We start from the raw sequence: 22,915 nt of genomic DNA on the forward strand, positions 1-22,915 counted from the left end.
TTTTATTTGTTTTTCATAGATCTTCTCTCAGCCGAATCAAAACGTCTGAAAACTGAGCTGCCAGTTTTACTGTTTAGATTACTTTCAGGCTGCACATTTAAAAATAATTAATATTTTATGTCTAATATAAAAGGGGAGAGGGGAACTCAAAAAAATGTTAAAACGAGAGAGGCTGTCAAACTGTAGATCTGGTTTAACCACAGTTTTCTCAGTTTGACGTGTTCAGAAGAATCAACAGCAGAGCTGAATCAGAGGCCCACTGACGGGGGTTTTATTCATTCTTATCATTTTTAAACCTGGGATATTTACTGTTTTAGGTCAAATTTAACAACATACTCTTTTCGCATTATAAAGGGAAATATGTGATTGCTTATTTTATAAGCAAAACAAAAATGAGGCGATTATCAGTATATGTCGACACAACGGTTCAGAACCAACATCAACTCACTCTGATAAAAATAATTTATTTAATTTTTACAATTTTTTTTATAGGCCACTTATGGTTAATCAAATGTTACAATGGAAATATGTGTAAAATTTAGCAAAGTGCACCTTTGCTATAAGTTCAGTTAATGTATTTTTTCAGATAGGTTTTATTTTATCTATAAATAATAAAAATAACCTTCTTTAACATAATGATGTTGTGCTACTATGTGGATTTAGATACTTAATCACAGTAAAACAATTAATGCAAAATTTTATTTAAAATCTAAAATTACAGAATATTAACATGTTTGGTCATATTTTGTTTTATTTGTTTTAAATTGAATTAAGCATTTGATTTGTCTGATCAACCTTTGTTCTCATTTAATTTTATTTAAATTTTAAAGTTTTTATTCTTTCTTAAATAGATTTTCCTCAAAATGTGAGGCAGATAATGAGGAATAAACAGAAATTGGGAGTAACTTTTATAGTTACATTGAGTAACTTTTTGGTAAAACAAATCTATTAGGAGAAGTTTCACTACACCGTGCTTTTTGCTTCTACTTGGGTTATATTATTTTGAAGTGTAGCTACTCTTAAAATTTGTGGTACCTTCACTAAATGAAGAACAAACATGTTTCAACCAAAAGTACAACAGACACAGAGACAAACCTACTCTTTATGGTGAGACCTCCTGTTCGTACAAAATATTTATTGTTCTGATGTCATTTTCGATCTGCTCCAGCACTTTGGGTCATTTCAAAAATATACAGTAAAGATTACATATTGCCACTGGAATTACTTTACCGTGTTCTTTAGTCTTTAAAATACAAGAATTTACACATAGTGGTATATTGTAGTCTGTCTCATTGTCTCAATAATCAGATATTTTGATCAGCTCAGATTTTACCAAATACTTTTTCTTAAGTGAATAATTTCTTGGATGGCAACTTTTACTTTTACTGAGGTACTGATTTGTTGAAGTAGTGCTACTCTTTTGCTGTATGATACAAGTGGGCTCCAAAATGAGATATATGAAAAATTAACACTAAAGGAAAAGATTTTTTCCAGGCCTGTCAAAACAATGATTTAATAAATTGCAGCAGTAAATTTTTCCTTTTTGTACGACTTCCAGTGATATGATTGAATTACTGGTACTTTTTCCGTTATTTTGTTCATTTTAATTTATAAATAAATAACATTTTTAATTATTTGATTTTTGTTCAAGTTTGTTTTGTTTTATGCTTCATCCAAACTTGATTCTGTCATTTTAAAGTCAGCGGCTGCTACACTTCCGCATATGACGTACTTCCTGTTGAACGACAGAAAAGAGAGGGGGGCTCGGGAAAAGGGCTTTAGTTCGAAGGATAAAACAGTTTTTATTCATTATAATAATTCAAATTTCAGTGAAAAATAATTTTGTTCGAACAAAATTGACTTCGATAGTAAATAGAAGTAAAATATGACTTTTATGTGAAAAAGAGTTAGCTCGGTCTCCCCCCTTTTCCCCCTACATGGTTCGTTCCTTCCCCGTTCGAACCGAAGCGGGAGGACGTTACTGCCGGGGAGACTGTTGATGTTTCCCGAAGACAGAAAAACAACCCAGGTAGTCAGAAACAAGCAAACAAAGATTTACTGTGACACATAAACACATAAAATATAGTTATTATTTAACTACACTCCTCGTTTCGTCTTATGTTGTGAAAATGTAGGGTAATCCACAAACAATTGTTGGCAGCTTGAGGGATCAAAGATGGACGCTAGTTGAAACGAGTAGTTGGTTGTTAAATGGCTTTAACTGGCGGTTTTTCCTCCTACAGGATGGACATAGCGACGTGTTTAAAGTCTCTGCTGGTGGCCATCCAGCAGTACAGAGACAGCAGGACCGTTCAGCACACTGCGCAGCTGCAGAAGCAGGTGGAGGTGAGCGCTAAGGCGGTTGTTTTGGATTTTCTCTGAGTCAGATACCTACACACTCTCACACACACACGTCTCTTATCAAGGTAGAGCGAAAACAAATACGTTTTATAGCTTCATGGTTCTGGAATTGGGCTGCTCATGGTCACAGCATGTTAGAGTAGATCTAAAGAGGAGCAGCAAAAGCAAAGGAGGTGGATTAGCAGAGCTGCCAGCAACTGATGGCGTCATCTAGGACGTTACTGTGACATTATCGTCTTTGCTGCCTGGAGATTGAGCTGTTAGTGAATCACATAGCAACAGTCAGAAGCTTCTTGAGACCAGAGGTGGGCAGAGAACCCAAACGTTGTGCTCCAGTAACAGTAGCACTACTTCAACATATTTTAACCATCCAGGAAGTTACTGAAGTAAGAGCAAAAAGTATTTGGCAAAAAGTCTACCCAAGTACTGTAGCTGATATAATTATCAATCATATAATATTTAAAAATTACATAATCAAATGACATAATCATAAAATATAAGGTTATGTGGAAATTTAGGTATTTTAAGAACCAAAATTACAATAATTCACAAAAGTAGCAAAATATTAAATCAAGTTTCTTTCAATAAAATACGTATAAAATTTTAACAAAAACTGCAGGTGTGTTTGGGTTAAAACATGTTTGATTTTCATTCAGTGGGAAGAAAATCCAGAAATTTTTCTCACGTAATAGTAGAGATACCTCATAATTAAATTACTCAAAGTGAACAGCACAGCGTAGTAAAAATACTCCTAAAAGTAAATTTTTTCAATAAAGTTACTTGAATAAATGTATTTGAGTAACTGTAACTAATTACTATCCAACTCTGTGCAAGTCTGACCACAGCTTCACCATGAACCTTTGGGGAATCTTGGATGATACGAGTTATGACAACATTTAATTTTTCTTTATGTTAAATAAAGTATTTTTGTTTTGAAGTTGAACAGAATCAACAAGTTTCTCACCTTTTAGACAAAAATAACTGGAACTTCAGAGGAAAATTCATAAAACGTGTTTTTATGTGATTTAAATGTTATATAAATTTTAAAGTGCAGACACTGATGTTAAATGTCAGATGTTTGTCAAAGAAATGTCACCATGATGCATTTAAAACCACAAACATGACATTTGCTGCATGATTCACCTGATGAGTAAATAAATCGGTCAGATATTAAAAAGCGGTGCAATAACCAGGTTTCCTCCCGGCGTCTTTAACACGTTTAAAGCACATCGTTATTCAGCCTGCTGTCAGCACAGCTTGATGGTGTTTACTGTCAAATTTAGATCTGGACTGTTTATTAGTTTTCCTCTCATCAGGTCATTCACATTTAAAATAAAATTATCTAATAGTTTTCTAGCAAACATTTGGAGATTTTAATGGTTCTGACAGGGAAGTTTAGTCTGACAGTAATATTGTTGTCATGACCAGCAGCAGAAAAACAATTTAATCAGATTCATTTCATCTCTGAAAAGGAGCAGAAAGAAGTATAAACTTATAATATTTTCCCCATATTTACATAAACATACAATGAGCTGTTCAACTTAGAAAACTATTTAAAATACACAACAAATGTACAACAAAACTTCAGCTTAATCAACACCATGTCGCCTCTTCATAATCATTTTATCTTATTGTCAAGATTATTCATAAATTGACATCTTTAATTTAAACACGTCTTTCATCGTTGCTGCTCTGGATCAATTTGTTTTTGAAAATTTCTCTACTTATGATGAACTGAATGCTAAAAATGAACCAGTTAAACCTGTTAGTTTAAAGGTTATTGTAGTTTTTAATATTTCTGTCCTGCTGAATCTGTGCAGGATCAATGTGGGAAGTTTCAATGTTTCATCAGTGCGTTAGCTTATTTTAATAACTACTGAGCAGCTTTTTGTTTGTTTCTTTTCTATTTGGTGATGAGCTCCAGGTTTTCAAATCGACCTGATCTTCAGCTCCCTGCACAGAGCAGATCATGGTGGTTTCATTTCACCTGGAAGTTTGAAAACCTGACAGTTTGTGATTTCTGTTTTTGTTCCAGGATCTTTCGGGCCTGAAATGTGACGGCCTGCTGTCCTCGGGTCAGTTTTTACCCACAGAGTGTGTGAGTGGACTGGTGGAGCTGGCAGGAAGCCCAAGCACCAGTCCGGCCCTGACCAGCGCCATCATTTCCCTGCTGGCCCAGCTGGGTGAGTTCTGCCACGGGCGTGTCGGTTCGGTTCGGTTCGGGTCGGTTCGGGTCGGTTCGGTTCAGGTCTGATTCCTGCTCTCTTTCTGCATCGCTGTGTTTTGTTCTCCTCTCAGGGAGCGATGACGCCAGTCGGGAAGTTCTTCACAGCAGCTTCAACCTGACCAGCACGCTGGCTGCTGTCATCCATCACCATGGCAACACACCTGGAGACCCTCTGGTGCTGCAGGTAGAGACAAACAGCAGCAACATGGAGAAACTTTTAAACTAACATTTAAAATACAACATTAACATATTAACGAGGAAATAACCTGCTTTTGTTTTTATTTTTGACTCATATTTTGGCTTTTACATATGATTTTTCATCGTAAAGCATGATGAAAACCAGTTTATTCTCGTTTTGCAAATCAAGATGGACTCAGTCAGCTCTGCAGAAGCTCAGTATTATAGCGGCCACTTCTTACCTTTTACCTGTTTTACTTGTTCAAATTAACACGTTAACACCTCTGCTCTGCGGTCAAACTGCAGCAGCTCTGCAGAGGTGTAAAGAAACCATCTGAGAGACAAAGGGACTCATGTCAGCTGGGGGCCGCACTTTGGGGGCCCCTGACCTAAACAGTTCACCAAAATAATCTGGAATATTCCAAACCTGTGAAGTTCAAATGCATCAAGTTCTGATTTTATTTATTGTGTTTATTTAATGCAGAGTCAGAGTGTCTCTGTTCTGCTGCCGCAGGGACCAACTCCCTCTATGTTGTGATTTTAATTATTTAAATTTAGTTTTTCAGTGTCTCCAGGTGCTGCAGAAACTGACGTACAACACTCGCACCTTCCAGTTCTCAAACTACATCCGCGAGCTCATCGGTTTTCTCCTGACCAGCATGTAAGAGCCGTAATCTGACGATGACACAAACGTGAGCGATAATCTGCTAATCTCATCTCCACCGTTTCCCCTCAGCCAGTCGCAGAACGAGGACGTGGTCATGCCGTGCCTCGGCCTGCTGGCCAACCTGTGCCGGGACAACCCGTCAGTGCAGAGCCACATCAAGTCCATGGTGAGATGTCAGTCCAGGTTTCTGGACTAAAAATATCAGAAAAACTGAGAACCGCCGGCAACGAGCTTCACACGTCATATTAAAAAATTAACACCCGATTTCGCTTCTTGAAAGTTCCTCTTCTGTTGTTTTAGACCACAGAATATTTTATCAACATGATTCTGGGGAACTTTGAGACATTTGGGTCAGGAGTGGTTCTGAACACTCGCATGATAAAAATAATATTATTTCATTTAACCACTTAAATACACACAAAGGCCTGTCATGATAACCAAGTTTTCTGGACAATAAATTGTCCCAGAAGTTATCGCGATAAACGATGATATTGTTATTCTGAGACCATTTTCAGCTGATATAATGGTAATAATGGCAAAATAATTCAAGAAGACGTTCTAAAACATTAATAAACTTTACATTCTAACAAACATTTATCACTGGAAGACATTTTAAATCTCCAGAAACAACAAATAAAATGAATTAAACAAAATTGTCCTTTAAAAAATGTTTAGTTGAGGCCAAAACACCAGACTGAAAACTTTTATCATCCAGTTTTCGGTAGAAAGAGAAAAACAACAAATTGTGCAAATGAAAATTTTTGACCTCGACAGATTAATCGATTTATTGCTTATTGTGACAGACCAACACATACATTAAAATGTAAATAAGTAATTCAAATAAACATTTTATTGCCTAAAATGCAATAGCAACATTTCTTTAGTGAATGTTTGTAGCAAAGCAGCTAAAAAAATCCTTGTAACACCAACATGTGAAAAAATCTCAGAAGTTTCTGCTGGGTTTAAGTGTAGGGATTATTTTTAGGATAAGCAGATTAATTACTAATTGGATATAAAATTAGATTAATGGGATATTTCTTTTGCCAAATGCCAAATAAAATTGTTGGATTCACAAAACGGGTTAGCCGGATGTGATGTAATAGTTCAGGAAACAGAGAACTGATCTGAACTGAACAGACGATAAAGATTAGGGATGCATTGATCTGATACTAATATATGTATCGACTCTGAAAACAATTTGGTGACAATATTTCTGTTCCGTGAGGGCAGATCTATGCTCTGAGTGACATCATGCTTTATGTTTACATTATATTTATTATTCCTGGTTTCACTTTCTGAATCATTGAATAAGTTTGTTGAACTTTATTTTTACATGTTTGACCAACCTGATCAACCTGTTGTTTTTGTCAGTTTGATTATTATTTATTTTAAATTGGCTGTTTTATTCCTAATTGCTCTAACTGAACAAATTAAAGTTGTTTTTACATATTTGACCAAACTTGTGAAGCTATTGGTGTCTAAATGCTCTGCACCGCTGCAGAGTCATCAAATAAATATGTAATTCAGTACATATATGTCTGTGTTTAAGAAAAAGAAACATTTTAAGTCGATTCAGCTGTTTATCGGCCCCCTGTTGTTTTTGGATGTTTGGTTTCCTCCTGTGTGTAAACGTTTTTAAAACTTATTTTTACTGTACAGGAGAACGTGAGGCAGCTCTACCGAACTCTGATCAACTTCCTGGCTCACAACAGCCTGACGGTGGTGATCTTCACGCTGTCCATCCTGGCCAGCCTGACTCTGAACGAGAAGGTTGGCGAGAAGGTGAGCAGAAACCTTTCTGATTTTCTAACGTAAATAAAATCCAGTTTTTCTCATTTTAAGGGATTTTTGGATCCTTTACTGTTTGTTTATGATAAATGATGCAGCCGTAAGTCGTTTCTGGTTAAAGGTTGTGTCTGAATGTGTGGAAATTGTCACACTGTCTTATTTTTATTAGTTCAGCTTCCTGCTTTTGTTTCCTGTCTGCATCACAAAAAGGTTGTTTCCACCTTGAACTTGTGTTTTTTTTATCTGCAGCTTTTTGAGGCGAAGAACATCCATCAGACTTTTCAGCTGGTGTTCAACATCATCGTGAACGGCGGCGGCACGCTGACCAGGAAGTACTCCGTTGACCTCCTCACTGACCTGCTGAAGAGCCCCAAAGTAGCCGATTACCTGAGCAGGTGGAGTTGATCTCTTCTGGCCCAGACGTTTGCTCGCCGCTCCATCTGACAGCGCCTCCCTGTCTGACAGCGCCGCTCTGTCTGACCGCGCCTCCCTGTCTGACCGTGCCTCCCTGTCTGACCGTGCCGCTCCGTCTGACCGTGCCTCCCTATCTGACCGCGCTGCTCTGTCTGACCGTGCCTCCCTATCTGACCGTGCTGCTCTGTCTGACCGTGCCTCCCTATCTGACCGTGCCTCCCTATCTGACCGTGCTGCTCTGTCTGACCGTGCCTCCCTATCTGACCGTGCCTCCCTATCTGACCGTGCTGCTCTGTCTGACCGTGCCTCCCTGTCTGACCGTGCTGCTCTGTCTGACCGTGCCGCTCTGTCTGACCGCGCCGCTCTGTCTGACCGTGCCTCCCTGTCTGACTGTGCCGCTCCGACTGACCCCGCCTCCCTGTCTGACCGCGCTGCTCTGTCTGACCGTGCCTCCCTATCTGACAGCTCCGCTCTGTCTGACCGTGCCTCCCTATCTGACAGCGCTGCTCTGTCTGACCGTGCCTCCCTATCTGACAGCGCTGCTCTGTCTGACCGTGCCTCCCTGTCTGACCGTGCCGCTATGTCTGACCGTGCCTCCCTGTCTGACCGTGCCGCTCCGTCTGACCGCGCCTCCCTGTCTGACCGTGCCTCTCCGTCTGACCGCGCCTCCCTGTCTGACCGCGCCTCCCTGTTTGACCGTGCCGCTCCGTCTGACCGCGCCTCCCTGTCTGACCGTGCCGCTCCGTCTGACCGCGCCTCCCTGTCTGACCGCGCCTCCCTGTTTGACCGTGCTGCTCTGTCTGACCGCGCCTCCCTGTCTGACCGTGCTGCTCTGTCTGATCATGCCTCTCTGCTTCCAGGTATCAGCACTTCTCTGCCTGCGTTTCTCAGGTTCTGGGGCTGCTGCACCTGAAAGACGCCGACTCGGCAGTCACGGTGAGACGCACAGACACTTTGAGTCCAGAAAGCCTCAATCAGTCAATCAATTTATTTGCATTTCAGCAACAATTCTTTTCAGTTTACATCAGAAAAATGCAAAAGTCCAAATTCATAGAAGACAGTCAGTTATTGAAGCATTACATTTTGATGAGCGACGTCGTTACACATCAACATATTGATTATTTATTATGTTTCCAAAGCAACGCTAAAGTTCTTAGCCTTGATTTAAAGGAACTCAGAGTTTCAGCTGTTATGCAGTTTTCTGGAAGATTTGTGGTCATAGAAGCTGAATGCTGCTTCTCCATGTTTGGTTCTGGACCTGAGAGGTCTGGCAGGTTGATCAGCAGCAGCAGATCTTTAATATAAACTACCAACAGTATCTGATTCTCTCAGTGAAGGGCTGTAGAACCGGGCTGATGGTTCTGTCTTCCTGGTTTTAGTCAGGACGCCAGCAGCAGCGTCTGGATCAGGCAGATCTGTGAATGACACTTTGTTCATCAGGCCTCTTATCGCAGCCTTTGCATGTGTTGACACTTTTTCTGCTCTGATGGCTTTAATCTTATCTGACATGAATCAGCAGAACAGGAAGCAGTTTGTGGTGAATTAGTTTACAAAAAACAATCAGCTCTACTGATAGATGCATCTAAAGACGGTCTAAGCCATCCATATGTGTGCAGATATGTTATCTGGAAACATTTCCTCATACTTTACTACCTTTACACAGAAATATTAAGCAATGATAATTATTTACATAAAATGAAGTAAATAATTAGTGAAACCTTTACGTCAAGTTTTCCTGATCAAACATGACTTTGTTTTCTCCAGATGGATTAATTCAGGTTGAATGAGAGTCGTTAGGCAGCAGCAGCAGATAATAATGTTTCCCACGAGAACTTAATACCTAGAAACAGTCGGTTGATTTATATCAGCAAGTGGAAAAAAGGAACTTTGTGGTCCAGATATGACATTTATCACTCCTCATGTTCTGTAGGTTTTGCTGTAGATGCATGTGATGTTCCAGGTTTTATCATGTTTATCCTGTTTTATTGTGACTTTCTGCACTGTGTGGCTGTGAGCAGTCAAGTTTATTTTCATAGAACATTTCAGCAACAAGGCATCAGCTGCTTTAAATAAAACATAATTCAGTCATCAGTTATGAAACAAGCAGGAAATATGACATTTAATCAGAAACCACCATTAAGCATCAAGCATATTGGTCATTATTCTGTTATGAATCAAAAGCAGTTCTAACCAGGTGGGATTTAAAGGTGTTTCAGCAGTTTTACAGTTTTCTGGAAGCTAAATCAGGAAGTCAGATTTTCTTTTAGATCATATTTGGTACACAGAGCATTTTTATAATAACTAAAGTTTAAATATTTACTTGATAGTGCTATAAAATGGCTCCATGTGTCTGGAAAACATGATGCAGCCCCTTAACACAGCCTGTGTGTTGCTGCAGGTGCTGCAGCTCCTCCTGTCCATGTGCAGCGTTGCAGCTCTGCGCTCGCAGCTCTGCGCCGTCGTCTTCCGGCCGGCCGGCGCCAAACTCAGGGCCGCCGGCCACAGACAGGCGGGCGAGCAGAACGGGGGCCGGAAAGCCGAGTGTGGGCTGGCTCTGGTGCAGTGGCTCAGCTCGCCTGTGGAGGGCGCCGAGAAATGTTCCCTGCAGACGCTGCAGCTGCTGACCGAGCTGCTGGAGGTACCTGACTTCGTTATTCTGATTTCACTCAGAGGATGATGATTATTTGTGTTTCTGCTGTTAAATTACATTCTCCGGTTTTACCAGTGGAGGGCAGAGGACAGAAAACTCTTACTGAAGTGAGAGTAGAGACACTTCAACTCATTTATACTCAAGTAAAAGTAAAAATGAAATGTTTTCAGCAGCTTTTGTTAAGTGGTACTCTGCCCCCTAGAGGACAAGCTCTGCATAGGCGTCTTTTAGTGACCAACACCCTCCAGTTTGTCTGAAGCTCTTATTTTAATCCACTGCTGTGTCTTCCTCAGTAAATGATCTTAAATCTGAATGTTGTTGATGCATAATAAAGATTTTCTTAGTTTTTATGTGTGTGTACCTTTGAGTCTTCCTGTCCTCCTCTGTCCTGATGGGCTCTGTGCATCCAGGAGTCGCTGGGAGCGGAGAGCGTGTCTGAATCCACGCTGAGCTTCGTGGAGATGTTGCTCCCAGTCGCCTTGGGGCTCCTGAAGGGCCTCGATCCTGCAAAGGGAGACGCTCACCTCAGGAAACACTGCCACCGCCTCACCCACGTCTGCACCCTGCTGCTCAATATCCTCACCTACAGGCCTGTCAGCGTGTGATGCTGCCTGGGGGATTTAAAGACTTAAAACTCTGCATTTTTCTAAATTAATGTCCTTTTCTGTGGAACTGAATGTGTACAGATGAACAGTCATGACAGAAACATGGGGTTCATCTTGTTATTCCTTCAGTAATTTATAAATGTCACAGTTTCAAACTAAATATTTATACTAAGAAAACTAAATATTGAGTAGGTAAGCCAGATTCCTATTCAGCAAAGTAAATACTCAACTCCAAGCTAACTATTTAGTTAACAAGCTGTTTCAAAACAAAACATTTAGCTCTGAGTTATATATTTAGCTGTTAAGCTTAAACAACTAACTAAAACCAACCAACCCTGAAGGAACCGGGTTGTTTCCTTCACCTGCTCCACCCCTGTGCTGCCGGGACGCCACCAGGTCTCTGGTGTCCTCTCAGGTGAGCGCTCAGCTCTGCCTCTCTCAGGTGGAAACTCTGCTCTCCTGTTGCCATAGCAACAGCCCCCTGACCTGCCTGCCTCCCGTCTCCAGTAACAACCTCAGGTGAGTCAACATAAAAACATTATGGGAAGATATTTATTATGAAATGATATTTTCTAGTCACTGCATCAGTTTGTGAATTAAAGCTGTAAATATTTTTATTTAAATTGATCCGTTGTGGAGCTGAAATCGTGACCTTGTGGTTTTCCTTCCAGCCAGTTGTGCGCAGAATCTCTGCTGAAGGTTCTGGAGTTGATGAGCCGCCTGAGGCAGCAGGTGCAGGACATGGAGACGAGTTTCTACAGGATGCTGCAGGTGAGCAGCCGCTCCCATCAGGCCTCGCCACTTCCTGTTTAAATGCTCAGCGTCTCCTGAATCCCTGCAGGACCAGAGGACGGTGACCCCCCTGTCTCTGGCTCTGACCTCACACCGCAGGGAGCGCGTGCAGACCGGACTCGCCCTGCTGCTGGAGGCCACGCCCCTCCCAGACTTCCCAGCACTGGTGTGAGTAAACCAGTCAGCATAATGAACTTTACTGGACGATCAGTTGTTGTTAATGCAATAATCAGTAATATCTGTGAAGACAAGAACACATTTCCAACTTTAAATGCTAATGAACATTTGACACTGGAACTGGAAGACATTTTAAATATCCACAAACAAAACAGAAACAATAAATAAAATAAGTTATAAAGTTTATCCAGACTAAGTTGTCCTTCAAAAAAACGAGACCAAAACAACAGACTGAGGAGTTTTATCATCTGGTTTTTGGTAGAAAGAGAGAAAAATGATAATCAGGCAAAAGGAAATTATTGAGCTCACTTTAATTTATCATTCGATTAATTGATCGATTGCTTATTGCGACAGTGAGTCACCACTAGGAAACATGATGAAAATAACTTATTCACACAGTTCGGCTATAAACATTAAAATCTCAGATTTCTTATTCACCAGATCCGATTTTAATCAGTTTTTACTTTTTAGAAAAGAAATGACAGAAATTGTTCCTGCCGCTTGGCTTCCTGTCGGCCGTTAGAGAGCTGCAGGATCTGCTGCTGACTGAGTCCGTTTGTCCTGCCAGCCTGGGGGAAAGCATCGCCGCCAACAACGCGTACCGCCAGAGGGAGGCGGAGCTCTCGGCGAAGCGCGTCGCCGTGCAGGAAGTCCCGCCTCCCAGGATGAGCAGCAGCATGACGGACGCCTCCAGCGGCAACAAGAGCGTGAGCAGCCTGGTGGAGAAGCTGCAGACCGGCATGGAGGTAAGAACCCTGGAGCCGTTTCCACAGCAACGACCTTTCACCTGCACGGGATTTTATGGGACAAAATGGAGGAAAATGTTCTGATTTTCCTGTTTTAACAAATACAGTGATGAATTCTGAACTTATGTTCAGCTGTCGGAGTTTCACCTGATTCTGCAGGTGTTTTCTGGTTTCTCTTCCAACTTGGGAGGGAATCGGTTTCTCTGGATTTTATTTAGGGGTATCAAAGTGAAGGGGAGAGCAAATCCGAGATGCATCTCAAATCTTTAGATGCCAAAAACATTAAAGTTCAAGTTTATTTTTAAAAATGGGACAAAATGAATTAATTCTGGATGCACCGATATGAAAATCTGGGCCGATATCAACATTCCTCTTATGGCTGATAACCAATATTTACCGATACTTTATGTATTTCTCTACCTTTTTGACACCTTTGGGGAAAAACTTCAGAGTATGAATGAAGGCACTTTATTTCTCCTGATTTGTATTTTCTACCAAACTTAAAGTCTTCCTAAATGAAAAGCTGAAGTTTATTCATTAGATGAATCTGATTATCATTCAGGTTTGTTGATGAAGATGATTTAGTTTCTTCAGTCGTTTCACTCACAGCGCTGAACTCTGATCATCTGTATTATCTGACAAATATTTCAGCTTTCTGCACTGCAAAAACACAAAATATAACAAGTCATTTTAGTTTAGTTTATAGTATAATAACTTAGTACAGTTGAAATAAGACAAAACTAACAAACTAAGCTGATATTTTTCAGTTACAGGTAGTTTGAAGTCAAATGTCCCTAAATTGCTAAAGTTCTTGTCCTTGGATTATTTCACCTATTATGTGGGAAAATGTCTTGGAATAATCTGCCAATGGAGCTGGCACTTTTTCATCAGTATTAAGGAACTACTGACTTAAAACAAGCTGATATTTCTTGGTGAAAAGTTACTTTCAAGTTAGTTTTATTGTATTTCAAACATTCTAAGATTTTTGCTCTGGAGACCAAAAATACTTGGTAAAGTTTTGTGTTTTTGCAGTGTGTAATTTATTTGTTCTCATTCTTTTTATGTTTTATTTTTGTAGCTGCAGGAACCGACGAAGGACTCGCCTCTTTCTGAGATCATCGACGTTTACGAGCAGAAACTGGCTGGGTTTGCTGTAAGTTTAACAGAATTTATGGTAAAATACCCGATTAGCTGCTTTAAATCTGCTGTTCATCTTCCAGCTGATCTCCTGCTGTCTGTTTGTGTTTCAGTCGAAGGAGAGCCGCCTGCAGGACCTGCTGGAGGCCAAAGCTCTGGCTCTGTCTCAGGCCGACCGTCTCATCGCTCAGTATCGGCTGCAGAGAGCTCAAGCTGAGGCCGAGGTGAACTAAATCATTCTGATTCATAACGAACATCCAGGTGAACTAAATCATTCTGATTCATAACGAACATCCAGGTGAACTAAATCATTCTGATTCATAACGAACATCCAGGTGAACTAAATCATTCTGATTCATAACGAACATCCAGGTGAACTAAATCATTCTGATTCATAACGAACATCCAGGTGAACTAAATCATTCTGATTCATAACGAACATCCAGGTGAACTAAATCACTCTGATTCATAACGAACATCCAGGTGAACTAAATCATTCTGATTCATAACAAGCTAAATATTTAGCAATAAACTAATCACTTAGTTATCAAATGTGATACAGAGCTTCAAACTCAATATTTAGTTTGAAAAGTAAATATTTAGCTGCCAACTAGATATTTAATTAGCATGATAAGTCTTTAACTTGAGACCTTCAAATTTAATTAACAGCTAAATATTTAGTTAGCCATGTTAATATTTAGCTGTTACTAAACATGAACTAATTAGCTAATTACTTTAGTTTAAATTAAATATGTAATTAGCAAATTAATATTTTGTTAGTAAGTTAAATATTTAGCTTGAAATTAAATATTTTGTGTACAAACTCAATATTTAGCTTCAAACTACATATTTAGTGATCAAGCTAAATATTTATCTTTCTAAATAAATATTTAGTTTTAAACTGTGACATTTATAAATGAATTAATAACTTGGTGAAAAATGAACTCTCCTCCTGTAACAGACTAATAACTCAAAGTATTGCTGTTAAATTTGACTGCAGCGTTACAAACGGCGCCTCGCAGGTGGAACCTTCAGCGTCGGTAAAATCCTCCAGATCTGCAGTTTCTCTGGTTTCCCTCCTGCAGGCGCGGAAGCTGGCCTGCCTGCTGAAGGACGCGGAGCGCCGGCGGGAGGATCTGCAGGGCGAGCTGGGGAACCAGGTTCTGGAGGTGGAGCGGTCCAGAGCCGACATGGAGGAGCTGCTGCAGCACAACGCTCGGCTGCAGAGGGACTCTGAGGAACACCAGACCCTGAAAGGAGCTTACAACGCTCTGCTCAACAGGTCGGAGGCTAAATTACATCCTGATGCATCCTGAGGCCGATCTGCAAAAACACAAACCTCACCAAGCAGCGATGGGCCGTTTCTGCTGCAAACGTCCTAAAACACTTGAATTAAGAGCAAACTAAACCACAGTAACCAGTTTCATCCACTTGAATAAAACACTGTACTTTTTACTTTTACTTGAGTAAAATCTTTGGATGCTCTGCTTATCAATAACTTTTCAGCAATAAATAGGAACTTGTTTTAAGTCAATCATTCCTTAATATTGATGAGAACAAACTTATTCTATTTACAAATTATTTAACTTAAAACATGTAAAAAATGTCTTTTTATAAGTTAAATAATCTGCCAGTGGAACCTTTTTTACATCAGCATTAAGGAGCCATTGCCTTTAAACAAGCCACCGTATCTTCATGAAAGTTACTTCTAGGTTAGTTTTGCCTTATTTCAAGTGAAGGTCAAACGTTTTTACCTGAGACGTTTTTACCTGAGACGTTTTTACCTGAGACGTTTTTACCTGAGACGTTTTTACCTGTGCTGTTTTTACCTGTGCTGTTTTTACCTGTGCTGTTTTTACCTGTGCTGTTTTTACCTGTGCTGTTTTTACCTGTGCTGTTTTTACCTGTGCTGTTTTTACCTGTGCTGTTTTTACCTGTGCAGGTTTACTGAAACGGAGCGTCTGCTGAAGGAGCTGCAGGCGGCTCACATCTCTCTGAGCAAACAGAACGACACGCTGAGGAAGAACCACGAAGCTCTGCAGCTGCACAAAGACAAGTAGGAAGCCGACAGCTGGAGCCTTTCAGCTCCTTTTTATTCTCTTTATTTGAACCAAGTAGAAGTTTGGTTTGGTTTCTGTCTGTTTCAGAATCACATCAGAGCTGCAGGAGAGAGAGGCGGAGATCAAATCCCTGCAGCTGGAAGTAGAGAAGAAGAACCGCGACGTTGCAGGTCGGTTTGACCATCACAGATGTTCCTGCAGTGATCTAACCTCTGCAGGAGGCCATGATAATAAATTATGATTAACAATAATATTGTTGTTTTGAGACAATTTTCTAGTATTGTACCGATTATAAAGGCATGAAAATGCCAGAACACATTCTCAAAGATCAATAAACTTTAAATTCTGATGAACATTTAACGCCAAAAGACATTTTAAATTTCTAAAATAAATAAACAAAACAACAGAAACTACAAATGAAGTGAATTATGAACCTGATTGAGACCAAAACAGCAGATTGAAGATTTTTATCATCCAGTTTTTGATGGAGAGAAACGATAAATCATGTAAATGGAAGTTATTGAGCTCGTTTTTATTCATTATGTGATTTACTGATTATTATTATTATTATTATTATGCGGCAGGCTTACACTGCAGTTATTAGTTTGTAAATGTTTCTGCTGGTTTGTTGCAGGTCTGCATGCGGAGCTGCGGTCCAGAGAGGAGACGCTGAGGGAGAAGGACCAGGAGAGGAGAGACCTGGAGGAGACGGTGGACGTTCTCAGGAAGGAGCTGAACAAAACGGAGCAAGCCAGGAAGGACGTTAGCATCAAGGTGAGCGGCTGATAGCTGTTAGCAGTCGGACAAATCAAGCAGGCTTCTTTTTGTTTTGGGTTTATTTCCACATATCTGCTAAAATGGCCTCCTAAAGATGGCCGCCTCCAGTAAACCAGAGTTTCTGTATAAAACCACAAAGCATCAGAAAGTCGATTTCTCTACACAGATCAGTGAACCATGACCATTTTCTGGAGTTTATTAAATCTAGATGAATTTATTATTTTATTATTGGCCAAATAGCAAATGTTATTGATCCAAAGCTATGCTAATGATTACAAATAGTCGATCTATAATTATTCATTATTTGTTTGGTTATGGCCTCCTGCTGTGACTAACAGGAAAAGGCAGCTGCTGTCGTTGATCTGATTGTTTGCAGTGAATCAGTTTTTCTGCCACTAAATTATATTTGAATTTTGTATGAAGGCAACTCTGAGAATATTTTTCATTCTGGAAGAAAAGCTACATTTATTTTAAGGTTTTTAACTGATAGAAAACTCTAAACTGCAGTTTGTAAAAGCTTAGTGATGCTCCGTGTCCCTCTGACCTTTGACCTCTGGCAGGCGTCGTCTCTGGAGCTGCAGAAGAGCCAGCTGGAGAGCAAGTTGAAGCAGAAGGAAGACGAGTTGAACAAACACTCGGCCATGATCGCCATGATCCACAGCCTGAGCAGCGGGAAGCTGAAGAGCGACGTCAACCTGTCGCTCTGACCACAGCGCCCCCACCAGGCCGGGGCAGGAGCTGCACTTATGAACTCAAAGCTCCATTCTAAACATTAATTCGCTTTTTTTAGACTCAATAAAACACATGAATGAACATCTTTTTTTCCGAACTTGTACTTTTTATGTGTTTGTTTTTATTGTTTATATTTGAATATTTGAATGTAAATGTAGTCAATAAATTAATGTGTCAAGAAAAATCCCTTGGATCAAATTTTCTTTACGTAGAAAGAATAAAAACTTTAATTCTAGATGTGCACCGATTACAGTTTTCTGCCAATACCAATTTTTTGACTGAAATACTAAATATAACAAGTGTTTAATTTACTCTCAACATCATTAGCTGAAATAACTAACGTTAACTAAAACTGGTTCATTTTTTTTCATCGAGGTTTCAGCTGGAGATGAATTGATGTTTAAATAATTTATTATATCTGCAGGTCAGGAAAAACAATCAGGTCTGGGTTTAGCTTGTAGCACTGAATTCAGCTTTCTAAGAAAAAAAGTTGAATCAGTTTATTTATTACTTTATCCAGGAGGTAAGCTTGGTTATAACTGTTCTCCAGAATGAATAAAATCTTTAGGAAGCTTCCAGCACAGTTTGGGATTTCTCCCATTCACTTGGATTCCTCCGGCCGAGTTCTTACCGGCCAATCAGAGAACAGAAGACATTGTGAACTATGACATCAAATTTCTGCTCTGTTTAAAGTTAGTGTCTGCCAGCGGCAGAGGAAGTGAAACATTAGCAATCCAGAGCCCAGACACTAAAGCAAATAGGAGCTGATTTTTAACCAGCTAACTAGTTGGGAGCAAAAATGTTGCCAAGATTCACCGCCCTTCTGTTTCCTGTCCTCTTACTGAGTTGACATGGCTGAAAGGGAATCTAGCTTGAAATTATCTTCTCATTTTAGGAAAATATCAAAAATGAAAACAGTGGAGGAATTTCTACATTCCTATGAAGCTAAATAGGTGCCATAAAGTTTGCTCAAAAGAAAAACAATTGAAGCTAAACAAAAAATTTGAAACTGATCAATTTTGAAACCTGCTGCCATTTTTTCAAACAAGTTGTTTATTCAGAAGTTGTGGGATGGTGAGATAAAAACACACAATAACAGCAAAACATGCCAGAACATCATTTAAATTATCTCCTTATTCTCACACACCATTGTTCAGCTGTTCTACCTTCATGCTTTACCTTTTATGGTAAAACGGCTTCGAATTACAAAACATTTATTCAGAAACCACATCTGTTGCTTAACGTACTGGAAGTGGAGCTTTTTTCTCAAACTACCCACATCTTTACCAGTCAAACAGAAACTGACCACAAAAAATGTAACTGTGTGTTAATATGTGTGTTACTGGCGCTTACCACAGCAAGCAAGCCAAACGATTTCTTGTTGACTGAGAAAATCATTTGGGTAAAAAGTATTTGTGTTTTCTGGTAACCAAAGTTCATACATTTAACTTACACTTTCATATCATGACTGTTATTTTCCAAGATAATAAACCCAGGCATCATTTAAGAAAACACACACACCTGTCGAAACAAAGCCAAAACTGCCACCATTCCAAGTAAGATCCAGTATTTAAATCATCGTCATGGCGACCGAACATCCACAGAGATTAAAGTGTACAGTACATCCTTCATAATCTCTTTGACAGTAAAGTTGAGGGAATTTAGTCCATCAGTGTCGATATTCTCTGCTGTTTTTCGTGTTTTCGCAGCGTTTTCTGGATTCACCTCATTGTGCAAGTCTCTTCCATGTTTGATCATTTTGTATTTTGCAATCTGAGCGTCCGGCCGAGTTATGGACATCCCTCTGTGGATGATCCTGTTGTACAGGTTGTCGTCCTCGCCACCCCAGCCCCAGAACGTGTTTGAGAAACCGTTGACCTTCAGGAACTGCTGCTGTGTCAGCAGGGAGACGCCACCAAAGGCAGTTTTTGAGGATAAGATGTAGTTAAATTTGTCTATAGCCACTGATAAATGTCTGGGATGGTCAGAACATCTGTAGAGGTTCCTGTCGTCTATTGGCACCAGGTCTACATCCGAAAAGGCAAAACAGTCGTAATCGTACTCCTTCAGTGATTCATTAAATCCGATGTTCATCAGCTTGGCCCGGTTGAACGCTCCGTCTCCGTCCTGGTTGATGACGTACACACCGTAGTCCAGCTGCTGACGCATCAGGACCGGATGGAGGTAGTAGAGCCAGTGGTTCAGGTGTTGAGACCGGTTTCTGAACGGGACGATGACGGCCACCTGACGGAGGTTTGGATCGGCAGAACCAGAGACATTAGTGCGATGACTGTCTGTGTTTCCATTCACCATCAATAGCTGACATTTAGAAAGTAAATTTGATTAGTGGAAACCAAAAACTCAGTTTTTGGTTTTAAAAAGTCTTGGCAGTAGGATGAGGTGGTATTATTTTGTTGTTGGTATCAAAGCATTTCACATGTTCAACAACCAGACATGAAGACGGCAGGACGACGACGCAGCATTTTCCTTTTGTGCCATCGCCTCAACAAACTGATTCACATTTTAACTGGATTTCTTATTTTATGGAATCACTGGAAGTTTTGCTTTTTCAACATTAGCAGAATGAAGAACAACGTTTTGAGTCCATCTGTAATGGAAATGCAGCCATTAAAACTGATTCTCTTACAACAGAATAAGATTTTAATCTGCACTGAAAAATAAACCAGTAGCTGCGTCTCCATTACAAACAAAGAAGAAACAGCATTGAAATCATAAATGAATAAGTTTGTTCAGGCGATAAATCATTAAAACATGAAACGGGGGCGATCCTCCTGCCACTTCCTGCATCTCCTGACCCAGCAGGAACATCTGTGGGCGATAAATGTGTCTCCACTGCAGCTGATTTCTTTTGCCATTAAGTTAATTTGGTTTTGTTATTCTAATTTGCATAATTCAATGGTTAAACACAGCCTGTCACCAGTTATTCACACGTTTCCTGAAGAAGTATTTTTTATATGTTACTATTTTAAGTCATTAAGGTAAATTTGGATCCTGATATTGATGTTATGTTTTCTGGAAGTTTTGTTTGTTTCCCAGATAAATTCATGCTGTCAGTTTCTGAGAAGAAAACTGAACTTTACATAAAACATGAAACAGGAAGGAGGACGGCTCTTCAATACGCTGACGTTGGTTTAAACTATCTTAAAGTTTCTTCTTCACCTTATATTCTTGTCATATTTTCAGGTTGTTCTGTCTTTTAATAATACTTTCTGATTTGTTATGCAGTCTAAAGGAAGTACATTAAAAAGTCCAAGTAAATATGTAAAAACCTGTAACATTCCAGAAATTCAAAATTAAAAGTGTTTAATGTTCGTGATTATTATTAGTATGAAGTATCTTCATATTTTTAGAGGTGCAATATTACAGTTTTATACATTTCAAAGTAATATAAATCAGCCTTTTGTGGGTTTTTTGAAAGCTGAATTAAATGTTAAAAGTCACATGTTTTAGTGAAAATTAATAGATTTAATAATAATAACTAATCAATGTTTATTGTATGTTTTAGGCTTCAGAAAATACAGTTTGGATTAGAGGTAAATCTGACCCGGAAGTCATGAATGTATTGAGAAAAAGTTTATTTGACCTTCAGTAACTATAAAAAGTGACGTGTTAACATTTCCGCATTAAACAGTTTTCATGTCTGGTTTAATGCTGCAGGTTACACATCTTATTCCTTCATCTTTAAGCTCAATTTGACACATGATCAGTTATCGATGAACTTTTAATGAGTCAGAAACTCGAGTTCCCTCCTCCGGTTCCCTCTGCATGTTTTCCATGTTTTCATTTATATTTCATTTGCTCTCCACAAACGTTTCTCCGCCAACATCTCCTGCCTACCTTCTGCCTTGCGGTGCAGTTCGGGGGTCTGTACCGTCCTCCCTGCTGCAGCAGAGACCCCACCTGCTTCCTGACCAGCTCCAGACTTCGTTTGGTCTCAAACTCGACCAGAAGTGGACCCACCAGAGACGGAGGCGTGTCGGGACACGGACCCAGAGGCTCAGAGGTCGCTGCTGTTTCCATGGAGACGTCTGGGGTCTTCATTACCCAAACATGATCCATCATGGCTGCAAAAACGCTCCTGTTGCTTTTCACCACCTGCTGTGGCACCGAAGGAAAAACCAAAGAAGAGGCTTTGGTGTGGAGTAAAAACACGGCGAAACACGTCAGAGTGAATAAGGCAGAAAGCGCCAGAACGCTGCGGATCTTCTCCTTCATGATGTTAAACTTTGAACTTTCCAGCTGTAAAACTGGCTGCTCTCTGTTGGCTCACATGCTGAGAGGTCAGACTTTCTGTCTGTGCAGCGGAACGACACTTGCATTATGATTCATCTGTAGACAAAATCAGATATATTAATATGATAACGTAATAACTGCGACCTGTCCAGGTGACCCCGCCTCTCACCCGGAACATTACCTGAAAAGGCAGCAGCGCCTCCCGACCCATTAGGGACCAGGATGTTAGACAATGGATGGTGAATAAAGCAATCATAGTTCAGAACATCTGTTTCAGGGATGTAAAATTCAACAATGTGAATTTTACACATTGTTGTAAAATTAGCTCACCATTTTTACAAATAAATCTTCGTAAAATATTTATTCATTTAGGTACAAGACAAAGCATTTGTCTTTAATGAACATTGCTTAGCAATAAATCCCCAAAATGTTTGAAAAAATATGTCATTTAAACAGCAGAAACTGTTTACATTTTGGTCCTATTCTACAAAAAAATTTGACTTCTTTGCTTTATAAAAAATATTCTCTATTTGCAATATTATTAAAAAATTGAAAAATCTTTAGAAATAAATGTGGCCCTTGAATCCTTTCAATTTGACATTTTTAGCTCTAATGGCTAAAAGTTTGGATCTAAATGCTTGAGCGTGTTTTAACAGGAGGTGACCTTGAGATGACCTTCATCATGTAAATGTTTCAGGTCATCAAACTGTTTATCAGGGGTCACCAACTCCAGTCCTCCAGGGCCATCCTGCGACTTTTACATTCACCTCTGCTCCAAAATGTCTGAATTCCCTCACCAGCATTCATTCCTCTCTGCAGGCTGGAAACGAGCAGCTCATTTGATCCAGGTGTGTTTGAGCAGAGACGCATCTAAACGTTACAGGATGGTGGGACTGGAGTTGGTGACCCCTGGTTTAAATGGACTATAAGAAAAATGATACAATGTAGATAAAATGCAGTGATTAAATTAAATGAAGCTTTTTGTAATTAAGGAGGGAATCAGTTCAAACAGACTCTGTGGAACAGAGATGGCCTAATAAAAACCCAGTACTGGTTCTACTGGCCGTCTAACTGGGCTGAGGTTGGTGGATCCGCAGCAGCTCTGAGTTTCTGACTGCGCTGTGGTGGGAACTGTTCTTACTCAGCCACATTCGGGGTTTTCCTGTTTGAACAACATGCACGTTAAAGTCCAGTCAGACTTTGACTAGACCACTCTTCATCCTGTTTCTTTCAGTCAGAGGTTGACTTGCTGGTGTGTTTTGAATTTGTTCTGATGTAAAAACAACAAAACAGGAATTATCAGGTTGATTTTAATGAATCAATGAAAACTTATTTTTTTATACATAGTTTG

General features: G+C 39.8%; 2 protein-coding genes across 2 annotated transcripts; one reads left to right on the forward strand and one right to left on the reverse strand.

Annotated features, from left to right (window-relative positions):
* The first annotated feature begins 1,763 nt into the window (after nt 1-1,763).
* On the forward strand, nt 1,764-17,494 carry cip2a (cellular inhibitor of PP2A). The gene is made up of 22 exons (XM_015012331.2): nt 1,764-2,029; nt 2,244-2,346; nt 4,397-4,544; nt 4,660-4,772; nt 5,332-5,426; nt 5,502-5,598; nt 7,092-7,214; nt 7,470-7,615; nt 8,495-8,570; nt 10,033-10,272; nt 10,695-10,857; nt 11,261-11,408; nt 11,561-11,660; nt 11,731-11,849; nt 12,427-12,604; nt 13,683-13,757; nt 13,855-13,965; nt 14,827-15,023; nt 15,684-15,797; nt 15,889-15,971; nt 16,436-16,575; nt 17,139-17,494. Exons 2-22 carry the CDS (start codon nt 2,245-2,247, stop codon nt 17,283-17,285), a joined length of 2,715 nt encoding a protein of 904 aa, XP_014867817.2. The 5' UTR covers nt 1,764-2,029; nt 2,244; the 3' UTR covers nt 17,286-17,494.
* An 846-nt stretch (nt 17,495-18,340) lies between these two features.
* LOC106933219 (beta-1,4-galactosyltransferase 1-like) lies at nt 18,341-21,561 on the reverse strand. The gene is made up of 2 exons (XM_015012336.2): nt 21,169-21,561; nt 18,341-19,554 (listed from the first exon to the last, which is right to left on the reverse strand). The coding sequence occupies exons 1-2, from the start codon at nt 21,544-21,546 to the stop codon at nt 18,892-18,894; spliced, it is 1,041 nt and encodes a 346-aa protein (XP_014867822.2). The 5' UTR covers nt 21,547-21,561; the 3' UTR covers nt 18,341-18,891.
* Nucleotides 21,562-22,915: the final 1,354 nt, after the last annotated feature.

Source organism: Poecilia mexicana, unplaced genomic scaffold, assembly GCF_051168715.1.
Source record: "Poecilia mexicana isolate PSO_F unplaced genomic scaffold, ASM5116871v1 scaffold_15, whole genome shotgun sequence".
NCBI classification, from domain to species: Eukaryota; Metazoa; Chordata; class Actinopteri; order Cyprinodontiformes; family Poeciliidae; genus Poecilia; species Poecilia mexicana.